The sequence below is a fragment of the Protopterus annectens genome, chromosome 10.part0, assembly GCF_019279795.1.
Source record: "Protopterus annectens isolate FY-2018-M chromosome 10.part0, PAN1.0, whole genome shotgun sequence".
Lineage (NCBI taxonomy): Eukaryota > Metazoa > Chordata > Ceratodontiformes > Protopteridae > Protopterus > Protopterus annectens.
Window position 1 is genome coordinate 1,240,620,664 of NC_056744.1, and position 18,579 is coordinate 1,240,639,242.

The 18,579-nt window shown below is 40.5% G+C and overlaps 1 protein-coding gene across 1 annotated transcript in view; it reads right to left on the reverse strand.

Annotated features, from left to right (window-relative positions):
• The window catches only part of CC2D1B (coiled-coil and C2 domain containing 1B), a 2,494,855-nt gene that overhangs the window by 1,392,953 nt on the left and 1,083,323 nt on the right, over positions 1-18,579 (reverse strand). Inside the window, exon 11 of the mRNA XM_044085963.1 lies at positions 16,782-16,854. Coding sequence (XP_043941898.1) covers positions 16,782-16,854 — 73 coding nt within the window. The remainder of the gene's footprint in view (positions 1-16,781; positions 16,855-18,579) is intronic.

Genomic DNA, 18,579 nt, shown 5'->3' on the forward strand with positions numbered 1-18,579 from the left:
CAGGTCAACTGAGGGCTACTGCATGCGGATAACCCCAAATGTGATGACTGCAACAGTGAAACACAAAGAAAATGCTTCTTTTTTCATGAACAACAAGTATAACAATTCTCCCTTGTCAGTCTCCCAACAGTCGCAAAGGACATATCTAATCCCTGGGTCCATGGTGGCTGTACGGACAACACCAGAGGGAACGAAGTAAAAATATGAAATGGTCTAAGGACCAGAAACGGCCACATCAGAGTGCCCCCATCTGTGGCTGAGGGACTTTAACAACCTGTTGTAGTGACAAAGGCTTTTTATTAATTTTCTTTTTCTGGCAGACAGAAAGAAGAATCAAGGAGCTGGTACTTTGTTCCATGGTAAAGCTAAAAAAATGGTGCCAGAGTCCAGGACAAGCCTGGCAGCAATATTTGGTAAAACAGGTTAGTAGTAAAAAGGCACCACTTCCATCAAAAAAGAAAAAAAAAAAACGCAGTAAAAAGCACTTTAAACACTTATCCTACCCCCCAAAGAAAATTATACAATTCTTCCTCTAAAACGTGCATGCTGACTGGCCAGCCCAACCAGCGTGCCCGTTGTAAATCCCTCAATATACTAACGGAAAAAGGTCCGGTCGCCCGGACTTTTTCTGTTAGTATAAAACACTGTCTCGCTATGTTAAAAGAGTTTAACATAGCGACACAGGTTTAAAAAAAGCAACGCAGATCTCCGGTGCTTTTTTTAAAGCTGTCTCGCTATGTTAAACTCCTTTAACATAGCGACACAGTGTCTCGCTATATTAAATGGGTTTAACATAGCAAGACAGCTTTAAAATAAGTAATGGAGATCTCCGTTGCTTATTTTAAAGCTGTCTCGCTATGTTAAACCCATTTAACATAACGAAACAGTAAAAAGCAATGGAGATCTTGCGTTCTCCGTTGCTTTTGCCCACAGCTCTGATGTACTGCGTAGGCATGCGCAGTACATCAGAACTGCCGCGGAATACCAGACAGCTGCGGAAGGGCAGCAAAGAGGCATTATACAATGCCATTATTTAAGAAAAGTAATTATTCCTTTTCTTAAATAATGTCATTGTATAATAGCAATAACCCACTTCTGGGTGTGGGTAATGCGGGTATTTAACCACGGTTGTCTTTGTTTAGTCCCGAGGGCGAAAACCACGCCAACCATGGTTAAATCCCGCATTACCCACACCCAGGCGTGGGTTATTGCTATAATAACACACTTCAAAAAAAGCAGTTTTAAGACTATAAAGTAACACTTCTGCTTAAAAGATACTACTAAAAGCCATCTGTTAATAAGAACACTTTTTCCAAGTTTAAAATTTATATTTACACAGAAAAAAGATAAATTTCTGTCATAACAAGTAAGCACGGAAGACTTATCCCCCCCAAAGAGAGCGTATCTCCTCAGCAATGGAAAGCTTCAGCCAACTGTCAGTCCTTGAAAGCCCTCTTAAGGAGTGCTCTTCAGCAGCAGGAATTTGGAGAGATTGGAACCAAAAATACTCTTTCTTTGGCTTAGCACAGTCTGAAAAAGAAGTTATGTCTTACTATAACGTTCCATCTGAGTAGTTGATCTTCTTCCAGTCATCACTGATGGGTTCGGTTCCGAGCCCTCGGAACCGAGTCGACCTAATACCAAGCTCGCGTACACCAAAAACTCTCGAGCTAAGCTGCTACCCACAATGCCCTTCTCCCAGTTACCTCAGATTGAGTTTGCATGCAACATATAGAAGAAAACAGAAAAACAGAGGCCAATTCTGCCCAGAAACCCTGAAACACCACAAAGACCCAGAAGATCCACCAGGAGTCTTTGGTGGGGGACGGTGGGAGGGTGTGATGACTGGAAGAAGATCAACAACTCAGATGGAACATTATGGTAAGACATAACTTCTGTATCTGAAGTTGCTAATCTTCTTCCTATTCATCACTGATGGAACAGAATCCCAAGCTACTTGGAGAACATGGGTGGCCCTTATGGAAGAACATTCCTGAGAACCATTAAGCCGAAGGCCACTCTTCCCCTGGAGACCAAATCCAATTTATAATGCTTGATGAAAGCATGGGGTTTAGCCCAAATGGCTGCTGCACAAATGTCATCCATGGAAGCCCTGGAGTGAAAGGCAACCGAAGTTGCGATGGCCCTAGTTGAATGAGCTTTGAGTTGAACAGGTTTAGATTCATTTGCCAGGGAGTACGAAAAGGTAATACAATCTCTGAGCCATTTTGATAAAGTAACTTTTGATACAGCACATCCCATTCTTGGGCCAGAAAAGGAAATGAAAAGTTGGTCCAACTTGCGGAAGGACTTAGTCCTGTTCAAGTAGAAACGTAGTTGTCTATGGACATCCAGTGAATGTAGACAGTATTCTCCCTTGTTGGAATAATTTAGGAAAAACACAGGGAGCTCAATGGACTGGTTAATAGAGCAGTCAGAAACCACTTTGGGGAGAAAGGAAGGGTTAGTACGAATGGATACTCTGTCCTTATGGAAGATTAGATACTGGCTCTTGATGCATAAGGCTTATAACTCAGATATACATCTGGCTGATGTGACCGCTAACAAAAACAAAGATTTCCATGACAGGAATTTTAGATCACATGTCGCAGCAGGCTCAAAGGGGGGTAGAGAGAGAGACTGCAGAACCTGAGAGAGATTCCATGTCTCTACAGGTTGCCTGATAGAAGGTCTGCTATGGAAAACTCCCTAGAGAAAGGTCTTGCAAAGTCAGGTGGAGATAAGAGGGATGCCATCCGAACTGTTATGGAAATTGGAAATAGCTGCTAAATGGACTCAATAGTAGAAGCTGATGCCCCACTGTCAAACAACTCAGAAAGATAATGGAGTATAGCAGCTGTAGGAGTTGAAAAAGGATCTACCATCTGATTATTAGACCAGATAGCAAATCTTTTCCACTTGTCTCTGTAGAGTTTTCTGGTGGATGGCTTATGGGAGGCCAGAATAATATCATGGACCAGTAAGGAGAGGATTTCCTGCCTGGTGACTAACGGAAGTGGGAAACCAAGCTGTCAGCTTGAAAGTGGACAGATTTGGGGGAGTCCGCCATTGTGGGTGAGATATCAGGTCCTGACAAGTGTCCAGGATCCAAAGACGTTGTAATAGGTGAGGCTGGAGGAAGGAAAACCACACTTGTCGAGGCCAGAAAGGGACAATGAAAATTGCTTTGCATCTCAATCGGATTGCTTTCTTTAGAAATAGGGGCTATCAAAGGTATCAGAGGATAAGCATAGAGGAGACCCGTGGACCAATCGTGAGTCAAAGTGTCTCTCGGTGACTCCCCGTCTGGGGGAAAAAGAGCAAAGTAGCTGATGCATTTTTTGTTTGAAGGGGAAGCAAAAAGATCGCAGCAAGGCTGGCCCCAACGGCTGAAGATTTCTGCCGTCACGTTCGGGTTGAAAGACCACTCGTGTGGATGGAGGATGCATCTGCTAAGCCTGTCCGCAATCACGTTGGAGCTCCCTGGGATATGCGCTGCAATTAGAAAGTGGTTGGAAGTTATCGCCCAATGCCAAATTCTCATGGCCTCGCAACATAGGGGGTAGAATTTGGTCCCTCCCTGTTTGTTTATGTACAAGACAACAAACATATTGTCCAACTGGATTGCAATCGTCCCCAACAGAAGGAGCGGATGAAGTGCTTGCAATGCTAACAGCACCGCTCTTAACTCCAGGATGTTGATATGCAAGTTGACCTCCAAGCTGGAACACGTGCCTTGGACTGTCTTTCCCTGGAAGTGTACTCCCCACCCTATCAGGGAAGTGTCCATGGTCACCATGGTGTTGGGTTGGAGAGCCTGGAAGGGACGGCACCAAAACATCTGTTCTCTTTTTTTTCAATAATCGTTTTTATTGTTTTTCAAAACCATTATACATTTCATACACTATTTACATTATGTACAATACTGCTTCCAATGTTTAGTTCCATTTTGAATTTCCACATTATACATTAAGAATAAATATCATATTAATCAAGTACCGGAAAATGAAAAAAAATAAACATAAAAGCATCTACTATAGACAATTATGAACCAACTCAAGCCAATAATTTGCATTATTTCTACATTTTCTATCTAATCCAAGAATGTGTTAGTACACATACAGAATGTCCTAAAGGAAAGTGGATAGGAACCGCTAAGCCAAAATAATATTAAAGATTTGTTCCCAAATTTTTATACTGTTTATACTTTTCTTATTATTTCTAATTAACAATTTGTGCGCTAATATATGCTTGATCGCTAGCAGCCTGAAATTTTGCCACGATGTCTGTGCTGGGTTCAACCAATTTGTGGCTATATATAATTTCATTAGTAAACTAATATTCATAATTACAATCTTTTTTGTTTTGTCCAAATTCTCCGGTGGAATATGTAAAATCAAAAATTCCCAGGTGAGTGTTGAGTTTTGGTAACCCATTTTTTGTAGCTGCAACTTTAATGAGTTCCATAATTTATAAATGCACTTGCAACTCCAGAACATGTGTAACAGGTCTGCTGTCTGATCTACACACTGTGGACATTTAGGTGACTTTTTTGAATCAAATTTATGAAGTGTTAGATGGGTATAATACGCATTGTTAAATATCATCAATTGAGTAAAGACCAGTTTTTGAAGTGATACGGATTTTAATGTTAAGTTAAACACCTCTACTATTTTACTATCGTCTAGGGATGGCAATTTCTCTCTCCAGTATTTCGATAACAGAATATGATTATTATATTTTCTCTCTTTTACTATTTTATACGCTGAGGATATGTATTTTCTGTCTTGTTGCAATGCTTCCCACAGATGACGCGAAATAACTAATTCCTCTTTTTTAATTTCAGAACTGTTAAAATAATTTATGGCCAGATCTTTTATCTGCCTCATTATAATTAAATAAGAAATGGGAAGATTCATCTCTTTTAAGATATCTTGTACCGCTACTCCTAAGAAGGGGTATAAATCACTTACAGTTAAATCCTTAATAAATGGAAATTTCTTTAAGTCTATCAGTTGATTACCAATAGTCATATTAGGATTCCCATGAAACGGTTGAAACATCATCATATATTTTAATAGGTTCAAGGAGGCAAACAGAGTTTGAGTCGCCATTGTCCATATCTTGATGTGCTCCATTAACTCATATTTACTCAATGTTCTTATATTCAAAAATGGTACAGCTTTAACATTAATTCCCATTCCTTTTATATGTTTATAATTTAGCAGTACCCATTTGGGTATCCATTTTCTATTTTCACTGTCCAAGTAAGACACCCTTAAAATCCTATTGGCCTGAATCACTGTATAATACATCTCAAAATCCGGTAAATCCAACCCCCCCTAGTTTTAGGAGCCATCAGTTTCTCATAGGATATTCTCGTTTTTCTGGGTTCCCACAGAAATTTCCCCAATCCTATCTGAAACTGCTTAAAAAAAGATTTCGTGATTTTAAGTTGTGCTGCTCTAAAAATATAAAGCATTCTGGGGAGAACGTTCATTTTTATTATCGCTGCTCTTGCCATCATCGGTAGCTTCAACTTACTCCATCTTTTCAAATCCATTGTTATTCGGTCTCCAGTTGCCTTAATACTGTTGATAAAAAATTCTCTATTTTCAATTGAGAAGTCAATCCCCAAATATTTTATTCTTTCTTCTGTCCTTACTCGTCCTATCAATGGTAGCATTGAAAAAGGTGTAGGTGTCTTTAGAGGGAATATTTTGTTTTTTTTAAATTTAGTTTGTAATTAGCAATTTTCTCAAAGGTTTGTATTGCTGTTAGTATTTTTTCCGTATCCGACACCGGTGTGGTACTGTATATATTTAGATCGTCAGCAAAAGCAGCCATCCTAACCTTTATCCCAAGAAGTACAGGAAAGTTATAAAAAACATTTTGTTTCATATGAAGAAATAAAGGTTCCAAATACAGATTGAACAGTATGGGAGATAATGGGCATCCCTGTCGAGTTCCATTTTTAATTTGAATCCTTTTGGAGCATTCATGATTTATAGATAAACTAGTGTATGCATTCTTGTATAAATTTCTTAACGTAGAAATAAAGACCTGAGGTATATTAAAATATGATAATATTTCAAATAAATATGCCAAATTAACTCTATCGAATGCTTTTTGAGCATCAATTATTATAGCATTATATGTTCATATTTTTATACTTCGCATAAGATGTTAATGTATGAAGAGTTAATGTATTGTCTGTAGTCTGTCTCCCGTCTATAAACCCCGCCTGTTCTTCTGATATTATCAAGTTTATTATTTTTTTTAATCTACTAGCTAGAATAGATGTCATGATTTTCATATCAATATTCAACAGTGATATGGGCCTGTAATTGTCTGGATTTTTGGGATCACTATTCTCTTTCAATATCAGAATTGTTCTTGAAGCATTAAAATGAAGATCATTGCTACCATTCGAAATTATATAATTAAAGGTCTGTGAAAGTACGGTGCTCAGAATCCCACTAAAAGATTTATAAAATTCAGAGGTCATACCATCTGGTCCTGGGGCTTTATGGGGCTTTAATTTCTTAATTGCCTCTAAAACTTCCTCGACTGTAATCAATGTAGTCAATTCTCCATGAGAATCCTTGTCAATATTGGGAAAATTAATTTTCTGTAAGAACTCTTTTCTCTCTTTATCATGCACATGAGTTTGTTGCTCACCATATATCTGATTAAAAATTAATTCAAAAATCTTCATGATATCTGACTTATCAGTATATAACATATTGTTATGATTTATTTCAGTAATTAATCTTGTCGATTTCGTCTGATTAATAATACGGGCTAATGCTTTCGAGGGAGTTTGAATGTGATTTGCATATTTAACTAAACTTCTTTGTTCATACAGTGTCAATTTTCTGTTGTGCATAAGAAACAGCTCTTTCTGACATCTTAACAACTCATTTTCTGTTTGTTCAGTGTAGTTCCTCATCAGCTCCTGGTCCAATAATTGTATTTTGGTTTCCAAATCCAGTTGTTCTTTATTTTGCAGTTTTTTATAATATGTGGCTTTCTGAATAAATAATCCTCTTAACAAAGTTTTAGTTGTGGCCCATTCTATATCTAATGGATGTTAGATTCGGGAATATTGTATACTAATTGTTTAAGTATCTCCTTAACTTCCTGTACTATATCTTCTTTGGTTAATAGGTATGGGTTTAAGGACCAATTATATCCACAGTGATTTTTAGTTTTCAAAATATCGGTATTTAAAGTTAAAGTTATCTTAGAATGGTCTGAGAGCTGTCTAGCTTGATTAGAAACCCTAGGGTCAAGTGAAATGAACACTTCTGGAATTAAAAAAAAATGAATTCTCGACCACATTTTATGGCAGCTAGAATAGAAAGTAAAGTTTTCTGCCTTTGCTTGTATGTGTTTGTGTTTAAAAGGGTCATACAGTTTGAAATCCGTTCTCAGTTCTTTCAACGCCACCATCGCCTGCTTATTAAAAGCTGTAGAAGCTCCCAACTTATCAATTTTAGAATCTTGGTATGCATTCCAATCCCCCCCATCACTATGTAACAGTTGTTATATGACTGTAGAATGGAGTAAATTGAAGCTATATAATAATGTTGGTTCACATTGGGGGCATAAACACATATAAGTACTATCGGCTTATCCAAACTGTCAGATTTGAGAACCACCAAACACCATCTGCCTTCTTTGTCTATTTTGTCCTCCAAAATTTCTCCTTGAAAATGATTCTTAATTATAATTGCCACCCCAGCACTATTCGTAGTCCCTTCCGCTGTTACAACCTTCCTAATCCATTTCTTGTCCTTCATTGTTTCCCACTGGTCATTAGTCAAATGTGTTTCTTGTAATAGAATAAAATCTGCTGTTGATTTAAAAAACAGATGCAGAAACAGCTTTCTTTTTTTCATGTACTGGAGTCCTTTAACGTTCCAGGAATCTATTATCCACATTCTAAACTATGAATTGATGAATAATGGTATCTATTTTTTGTTTTCCACCTTAAATTGACAAGTGTTGGTATTTCGTGAATTTTTTTGGAAGCAAAACTGCCATCCCATCCCTACCCAGTGCCTATCCACTATTCCTCCGGACCAGGATGAACATAGGTTTTTCACATTGGATAAAATTCCCCAAGTAGCTAATCTACTAATTCTATTAACTAACAATAATATAACATGCAAAAAACCTACACCAACTATATCTACGTCTACAAAGCCTAACCCAGACATTCCCTACTAAACATCACACTCAAGTAACTACAGCTCTGTACATTTCCCCAATATTCATTTAAACTAATTGTACCTGACATGTCAAATAATTCACTTTTATCAAACTTTAAATTCAGTAATAATATATTAGCATTGTAATTACTTGTTCTAAAACCTTTTAACTAACAGTTCACCTAATAAGCACACAGTTGTTATACATTTGTTTAAAACAAGCCATTATTTAGGTCAGCTATTTATCTTCAAAACAATCCTAAAATATTGCATTTTAATTTTTATAGATCATTACAGTTAAACATCACCTATAATACACATTTACTACTTCTGTTTGCTGATTATGCTATTTTTCTTTTTTCCTAAACTGATCAAAATTAAAAGATACTTATTTATTCACTAGACAAAACACAGTAAATTAGAAGACAAGCATGAAAAGAAAAAAAAATAACAAAAAATAGACTGCATTACCTGGATTTACCACTAAGCCATAGAATCTTATACTGCAACAGCCAAACCATACATTTTTGTCTTTACCTGACACACTTTACCTCATTGATCGTCTTACAGTCATTTTAGCATCAAATAAGTCCCAAAAAGCTTCGTTTTCGATTTACAGCAGCTCTCCTTTCTTCCCAGCAGTTGCAGCTGTCCAGGCAGTTCATTTTTCAAATCTTCGCGCTCGCGACGGGGGAACCAATTCGCGAACGGACCTCTCAGCTGCACCACGCTCAAAATGGTCCCCCTGCTTCCTTTACCTTGTTTCCTGTTGCCTCGTGGGTCAGGAGTGCTCATTGGAGCCATAAAACTTTGTGGAATCTTCGTGTTTCAGCTAGGAAGACGAGATTAAAAGATAAAACGGAGAATTACCAGGCCTGCTGAAGAAAGAAGAACACACAAAGGATTTTGAAGCCTCGGATCCTCGTAGATGAAGTCTCCCATTCACTCTAATGCAGGAAGAAGCCAGGATGGACTGTTCAATTTTCAGACGGTGGCAAAGCCTTAAAAAGCTTCAAAAAGGTAGGTCTGGCTTCTTTTTTTGTATTTACAGTGTATTTAATGCCATCAAGAGTAAAAATTAAACTGTTAGGATATTTCATTTGAAATCTAATGTTTTTGTCAATTAGAAACTTACAGTATGGAGCCAGCATTTGTCTAGACTGCCTTACTTGTGTTGGTAAATCCTGTGTTACAGAAACTTTATAACTTTGCCACATTATAGATCCACCAGATTTTTTTATGGTTAGAAGTATTTTATTCATATCCTGGAAGTTTAATATTTTGACATACACAGGTCTTGGTGTATTTGAAGCTTGGGAATCCCTGTAAGCTCTATGTGCTCTTTCGATGACAATTTGCTGAACAACCACAGAGTCCTTAAGTAATGTTTCAAATATTTGTATGATAGAAGTGGTCAGCTCATTATATTGGATTGATTCTGGGATCCCTCTGATTATGTTGTTGCGTCTTGATCTTGCTTCCAGGTCCAGAATTTTGTTTTGCATCATTTGAATATCAGCCTCATGTGATTCAGATCTTTTAGTGAGCAATGTTATATTGTCTTCATTTGCTGCTATTCTGGTTTCCGCTTTCTCCATTCTTGTTAGAATCCGATTACATGTCTCACTAAATGTTTGTGTTTGGGATGTTAGGTCTTTTAAGGCATCTTGTATAGGTAATAATGCAGACTTAATTTCTTCCATCGTAACCTGTTGATCAGATTTCGTTGATGCCCCTGTTTTTGCAGTCTCTTGCTGTTTAAATGTTTTCTGTCTCTTAAATATGGATTCCTTCTCTGGAGACTGCAATGCTGACAGTTTAGTTTTAGTAGTTGTAGTGTCCATATTTTTATCTTCTTTTGACATTTTGAAATGCTGCAGATAGAGATAATTGCCAAGTAAAGGTTTCAGTAATGAGGTAGTTCAGTCTTTTGTTTGGTGCTCTGTTCAGAATCAACCAAAAAATCAGTTCCAATCCTGTTGTCACCAAGTATTTTTTTTCAATTTTTTTCCCTCGATAAGATCGCTGACTTCTAGTAGTTTATTAATTGCTGTCAATTAGTTGATTAACTCCAAATGTACATCCGCAGGGTTGATTTTTGTCTCTGGTCTTTGGAGAGCTGAAGTACTGCAGTGCTTATAGAATGGCGGCCATCTTTGAATCCCCAAAATTTCATCTGTTCTCATCCACCAGAGGAGATCTTGCTTGCAGAAATTTGTGATGAGGATCTGTGAGTTTAGACTATGGAGATTGGATACCCACTGGGACAAAAGGAGTAATTGTAACAGTCTCATATGTAATCTTGCCAGGGGGACAATCGGGATGGCTGCCACTATAGACCCCAGAGCCTGTAGAACTTTCCTTGCAGACACCTTCCTTTGACAGAATATCACTTGTACTTGCAACCTTAATCTCTGAAGTCTGTGAGAAGGGAGAGAGACTTGGCTTGTTTGAGTATTGAATACTGCTCCTATAAATTCCAACTGTTGGGTAGGAAGAAGGTTGGATTTTTCCCAGTGCATTGTGATGCCTAGAAACTCCACCAGTGCTAGAGTGTAGTGGAGGGCCATGACCAGTAGGCACTTGGTGGGGGCGGAGAGGAGCCAATCATCTAGATATGGAAACAACTGGAATCCCTAGTCTCAGATGAGCTGTTACCACTATTAGGCATTTCGTGAACACTCTGGGGGCAATCGAGAGACCGAATGGCAGGTCTCTGAATTGGTAATGATTGGCTCCCAGCCAGAAGCGAAGGAGACACCTGGAGTGCTTGTCCATTTTGATGTGGTAATACGCATCCCGGAGATCTATCGAGCACATCCGCACACCCTCACGAAGAAACAGGAGAATGGATTGTATCGTGACCATGCAGAATTTGGTCTGAACTACTGATTTATTTACTTGGCTGAGATCCAAAATGGGTCTCCAGTCCCCGGTCTTTTTTGGCACCAAAATGAATCTGGAGTAAAAACCGGATCCCCACTGGTCTGAGGGGACTTGTTGGATGACTTGTTTTTGAGACAGCTTTCTTAATTCTGAAGCTGCTTCTTCCCTTTGACTGGGTGGAACATTGGGAAGGCATTTTGGAGGTCTTGGGTAAGAGATTAGAGGGGTGTAATAACCTCTGGAAATTATTCTCTGCACCCATTGATCATTTGTAATAGAGTGCCAGGTAGCTTTGTGCAGAGAAAAATGAGCCCCGACTGCTTCCAGAGGAAAGCAATCGGGCAACACTTCAGAAGCACTGATAGGGTCGTCCGGAGAAAGAATCCTTGGTGTCCTGATTTCGGGGACCTCCTCTGCCCCTAAAGGGGCATCTTCCATTATTGGGACCCCCTCTGCCTCTGGGGAAATCCTCACCACGTGCACTACATAAAAGGCCTTGAGATTTTTTGTGCCATCTTTTCACTCCTCTGGTTCCTGGAGAAAGAGCGCTGATGTTTGGAAAAATGTAGGCCAATGGCAGAGAAGTTTTTCCATCCTGCTCGCACCTGGCTAATGTGTCCTTCACTTTAGCACCGAACAAAGTGGGCGGTTCGATAGGGGCATTCAAGAAGGAAGAATTGAAGGAGTCTGGGAGGTCACAAATGCGCATCCAGGTGTGGCGTCTCATAACTACACCTGCACCCACAGCTCTAGCCACCCGTTCAGTTGCGTGGGACAGCAACCTCTTGGACGAGTTGGAGAGCGACTCTAAGGTAGCAAGGTGAGAAGCAACTTTATCACGTGCCCCATCAGAAACTTGACCAGTGAGCGTTCCAGAGAGTTCAGAGATGAGATCTCTTTGGAGCCTCGTAAAATGTGCCAAATAAATTCAGAGACCTGACAGCAAAGGTCACTGAAGCAAAGAATCGTTTCCCTAATCTGTTCACCACCCGGGACTTTCTGTTGGGTGGATGGACAGTAGGACTTTCCTCCGCAAGGTCCTTTTTTGTGGCAGCAGCCACCACCATAGCATCTACTGATACGCCTCTAGACCAATAGGGCTGTTCCTCTGGAGGGGAAAGTATCTTGTCTGGTCTACGGGGAATGGCCTCAATGTTATCAGGGTTCTTCCATGCCTGCTGCACAATGAGCTTGTCTAATTCATCGGCAGAGGGGGTCACCCAAGAAGTAGAGGGCCAAGAGCGGAAGGCCTGCAGGAATACGGATTCCTCTGAGGAAGGGTTGAAGGGCTTCCAGTCACACCTCTGCCTCAAAATTTCCAGGATGTCTCCAAAGGAGACATTGTCAGCGGGTGACCGTGGGGACGCTTCTCCATCATCATAGTCCGTATCCTCAGTGAGGGACTCCTCTGAGAGTCCATGTGTTTCCTCTTACACGTCTGTTTCAGAGGTGGCTCTTCAGTGGGGTGTCTGAAGAAGACTCAAAAAGGAGGTTACCCTGTACAGGGGTTTCCTGTGGCTTGTTCTCTCGGTGTCCTGGGGAGGTGGCCTCTGATAGCTGCAGCTCAGAAGGAGCAGGGTTGAACGTCTGACATAGCAGGAGCGCTTCCTGAAGCAAGCACCCTCTCCATCACTCAAAAGGCAGGCCCGCCCGAAGAGGAATGGGAGCCCGGAACCGAAAAAGACAATCTCGGAACTTGGGTCACACCCCGCTCAGCACAGCCTGCTGCCAGGGACAGAGTCTCAAGAAAAACTGGGGTGGGTGTCACCCCCGGATCCGAAAACAGAACCGAGGAAACAACTGGAACAGTACCTGGACCTGGGGGTTGCACCCCCCCCAAGCAGGAGATTGAGGAAGGGATGGTTCCAAAGGAACCAAAACACAAAGGGGCCTCGGACCCTCAGAGAAGGTTACTGTCGGCGCCGAGAGGTTTCCCCCCAAAGACGCTGGAGCTAAGGGCCTCGGAACTGAAGGGTCCAAGGGAGGAGAATATGTAGGATTCATAGGGGCAATGGACCCAAAACCTGGTGTGGAATGGGTCTTAGGAAAATTTGGAATCCCTCTGGCTGTCAGCAGCTGATCAAACAGGTGCACCAATCCATTTCAGATAAACTCCTGGTGGACCTTACCTACACTCCTGAGGGGGGGGGGGTCAGGTTGGTCCAAAAAGGGGCTAAAGGCTTGTCCTGAAAATGGATCCAAAGACCGGGAGTACTGGGTCTGTGGTGTAGGAAAAGCCATCACCGAGGATTCCAGTTTCGAGACAGGGGGACTATTGGTGCCGAGAAAGGGCTTGGAGTTGAGGGAATAGCTGGAGTGGAAGTCATTATCGGCTCCGAAGAAGTGGTCGGTACCGATCTCGGAATGAAGATGGGTGATGTCGGTGCCGTGGTAATAGCAGGCAATAAGGCTGGAGCTGAAATCACACTTGGAACTGTAGCAGTCAATGCCGAGGTGAAGAAAGTGGGCCTTTCAAAATAAGTTTATTTTTCCTTTCATTCAGTGTCCGCTGACTGAAACTCACACAAATCTGACAGGGAGGTTTCACAGATAAGTGGGAAACCACCAGAGAATATACAGAATCATCATGCAGGTCGCTATTGGGGAGTTTACCATTGCAGGAAGTGCTATGGTTAAACCCTGAAGTCCCTTTCTTTTCAGACATATTAAGTATATTGATTCAACAATCCAAAAAAGGATAGAGAAAGGACGAAAAAGAGAAAAATACTAACAATGGTATTACGAGCACCACAAGGGTAAAGAAGGGTGTTTACCAACAACAGTAAGAAGAGGATACTCGTGGGTACAGCTGGTTAAGATAATAAGATATAGAAGAGTTTTAGGAGAAAAAACTTACAAAATACAGTAAATTTTGAAAAAATACAACACTTAGCTGGAGAGCACGGTGAAATGCTTCTATATGGCTGCATGGCAAACGAGAGCTGAGGTAACTGGGAGGGCATTGTGGGTAGCAGCTTAGCTTGAGAGTTTTTGGTGTACGCGAGTTTGGTATTAGGCTGACTCGGTTCTGAGGGCTTGGAACCGAACCCATCAGTGATGAATAGGAAAAAGATTAACAACTTCAGATTATTGGTTTGGGTGAGTTGAAGGTGGTTGTCTTGATGTTTTGGAAGTTGGCTGGCTGTTGTAACCTGTGCAGGATACAACTCCATATACCTATGTCTACTGCAGGAGTGATCATAATGATGAACACTAACTTGAGACTTCTAATGTTAATAAACATGGAGTCCTGGACAGCATGACAATGAAAAGAATCTCAGAAAAAGATTAAATTACTCATGGTCTATACAGATGGGTCCTGAACTGGGGTCTACCTTACGACACTGAAACAGCTAAATACCGAACTCTGTTTCAGTGACACAAAGAGTGAACTACAAGTTAAGCGAACAGCCAGATCACTGATTTTTCTCCTAGGGGAAAAAAATTGGTAGGGCAACCAGACACGACACACCAGCTCAAACATTACAAAGTGGGGGGGGGGTGTTACCCCCCCACACCCCACCAATGTGGGGGACTGTGTCTTCAACACCCCCCTAACTAAATATACCAACTCCGAGATCGCACTACAGTGGAGAAAAGGTCAAATTCACGGCGACAGCAAAGCGATTTTTTTTCCACAGGAAAAAAAAATCGGTGCTCAGCCATTTCGCTTAACCTGTAGTTCACTCTTTATGTGTCGCTGAAACGGCATTCAGTGTTTAGCAGTTTCGGTGTTGTAATACAGACCCCTGAACTGCATGGTGACAAACAAGCCACAGACTGCATGAATTATGGCAGGGGGAAGGGAGCAGATGCTTGAAACTCAAGAAATGGAAAAAGCTACCTACACTGGTGCAGAAGGATAAAGCACTGACTATGACTAAGGTGACTACAGCTCTGTTAGTGTTTTCAGTGCCTGATGGAAGGGGAAGGGAAGACTGACGACTCTGCCTGCATACCTACCTTTGGGGCAGCAGGATATAACATGCTGGTGAGAGGCAGGATGCTTTCTGTAGCTCTGACATAGACCAGAGCTCAGAACAGTAGTTGGGCTAGTCATGCAGCAGGTTTGTGAGGCACTGCTGTCCTATGAATGGGGGGACTGGCCATGTCTCATTGTGGCATACAAATAACATCAAGTCACCATGCAGGGTGGCAGGGCTGTATTTCTGTAAAGTTTAAAGCCTTCTGTGTGCACGTAAGGCAGCTTCCTGACCTGTTCACCTCTTGCAAACCTCACTTCACCAGTAAGAAGGTAGCTGGTGACCTGACTGCAAGGCAAAACCCCAACCTAGGATGTAAGTATGAAATGAAGATGAGTGAGGTTCATGGGGGCACCATGTCTTCATGGAAAGATCATCTCAACTCAAGTAAGACTAAAAAGAGGATCTGCAAAATAAATAACTAAATAAATAAATAATCATGGAAAGAGCCAAGACTATAGAATTAAAAGGGAAATGACAACAAAAAAGGCTTGGACAACAGACAAAAAGTTAGATGCATCCTACTGGTCTCCCCGACAAGTGAGAAACAATAATGACAGTGTGTATCTATAGTTAAAACTATTATGGAAGATTAAAAAAAAAAACAGTTGCAAGTATTACAAACACAATCCATCACTCATACACTCTATGCCATGCATTGTACACAGGACACAAGCACCTACCATTTCTACATTTGGCATAAAAGTATCTCAGACTAAGGTGCACAGATAAACAATCTAGCACCAGACTCTGTAAATATTTTACATGCACTGAACATTTTCATTTTGGTTCTGTCAATGTAGTCTGTAGAGGCCATGCATAACATTTAACAATTTCAAACAACTCAACAGAAAGATGTTATTAAAGCAATATGTTTAATGCTTTGAATCCTGCTTATGGAAATTATGATCTACTAATGTGACAATACTGACATGTTGAAAAATGTGGAAAACAATAAAAATAATAAAGATAAGAAACACTTTTAAAAAACTCATCACTCTGGAAAATGGAAGCATCAGTTCTACTATGTGCAAGCTGACCTTCAGCACAAGAAATGTAATGCGGCCCAACTCCATACTGCAGACAGATATAGCCCTGACTGTGCCTCAGACTACTCCTGTTTGACTAGAAGCATGGTCACTGGAGGAATACCTCAGAAAAGGCTGGGAGTTGGTGTTCAATGCCAGCTTGCCCTTTTGGGGGCTGGCAGCTAGATGCACTGCACTGGTGACGTCAACAGGTATGTAGGTGCATTGTCTACAATAAGAATCTTAGTGAACACACTCCACAAAACGTGAGCTGTTCAGCCAGTCAATTTAGCCTGTTTGATAGGACACATGCATCTCCTAGTAGTAGCTACTGTGTACTATGAAAGATGCAGGGGTCAGGTTAGAGGTTTAACCAAAAAAAAAAAAGTATTACCCCAAGTGGGTGACAACACCATTCTTAAAATTCGCCTTCCAGGGGAATGGATGAGCCAGAAGGTTACCACTTCTGGCATGAACAAATAGCTTAAATGGGTGTGTGAGGATGAAGCTTGTCAGTTACTGCAAGGTGGGGATCCAAAACTTTTATAGATTAAAAAAAATTAATTTCCTGCAAGTCTACATTTTTACATCATAAAAATATGTCCGTATGAGATCATAAACATTACATATAAAGACTCAAAAAAGATTACATTAAATTGTAGACTTACCTGGTGGAACTGGTAGTTCAGCATAATTGACATGCCGCCCTGCTTTATGTGCTCTGATGGCATCTTGATATTGCTGAAATTAAAATAACTGGTTACAAACATTTATGTGGACATTATGACATTTCTCCATAAATCCTGCTTGCTCACAATGACGGTATTAGCTACTTAAATTCCACTTACAATGCAGAATGATCTGTCTGCAGGCAGTGCATCGATGCACTCCATTATTTAATGACCAAATGAAATGAAAATTAACTTACTTCTGGTTAATAATGTCAGTTGCATATCTGCTACATTTAAAATGATACAACAGTCCATCAATCTGATTATAGACCAGTAATGACAGCAAACATTTATTCTGCTTTGTACATGGTACTCAAAAACTACAATGGGTTGCATTCAGCTCAGCATACAACACAGATGATTAGAAATGGTGTTACTGTCACATCTAACTTGTTTTGTGTTCTCAATATGGTTGTCAAGAAATTCATCTGAAGAGCAGAGTGAAAGGGTTCTCAAAAAAAAAAAAAAAAAAAAAAAAATGGGATGTAGTCCACTCATATGTGTAACGGGGGATTATGACAGGGTTTTCTACACACACAGCCAAGATCTTATGTGTTCAAAGCATGGATGCCAAAAAATTCACATTGAAAGCTTTGTTTTGCTCTGCTCTCAAGGTTGTTTTGCTCTGCTCTCAAGGTGACTCTTGATATCCACATAAACAGCCCACAAACAATTACAATGGGAGAAACGATCACAATTCATGGTAGCTCATGGTGCTTTAGGTGATTCTGATAACACTTAATCTACATATAAATTCAGGGTATCAAGGGCCTTATTTACCTACATGTCAGTCTGTGAGAAGAACATTAGGAGATGGACAGACTGGTTCACGGACAAGTTTGTAAACTCCTTCAGAAGGGCACATGGACTCATCCTGCGGGGCACACTGTCTTCGTGAAAGATAAGACATGGTTTCCTACATGTAAAGATCTAAACTTCCAAATCCTTAAGTACAGTGGTGATTCGCAACATCAGTTCTCTTCTTCACATTTTCTACATGGAGTCAGAGTGTCAACTGCCGCCATCTCTCTTGATTCAATGCCATTCTCCCACCTTCTCTGGCAGTCATGCATGACTATCACAGATCCCTCACAAACTCAATACATCTTTTTGCCAGATGCCCTCATTTTCTCTTGCCTTTTTTCTGTCTATCACAAATCCTCTTCACTAAATTGTCTTCTGCTTTTTCAGTACCTGTGCCCAAACCACAGTAATCTGTTTTCTTTCACATTATCTGCAACTGGGGCTACTCTGGCTTCTTCTCTAGGTGACAGTACCTAAGGAAGCAATTAGCCTGTCATTCTAGTATCTATTGTTACAGTGACGACTCTCACACATCTGTGTTGCATTCAAAAGGATAACTTTGCAGTATATTCACTATCCATGGGAAGTTATAAACGTTGGCAAATATTCTTATCACAGACATGGGAGGAGGGCTACAGCAAGACCTCCCTTCAGATACAGGTGCATAATCTTGCTGACAGTCCAAACGCAGGATCCTCCCTATTCTTCACACTGTTGTTGCTGCTACTATTGCCTGGACTTACATAAGTGCCCTTTTGGGGAACCTTCTTTATTTTTGTATTTCTTTTAATTTGTTAATGTTAGAGAAAAGATTTAAGTGTGAATGTGCTAAGCATATCCCTTGTAAAGACCTACACCCCCAGTGTTTATTCTGTCTATGGGCTGAACATGATTACAGAAATTGCAAGATCTGCCAATACTTTGTTCCAAA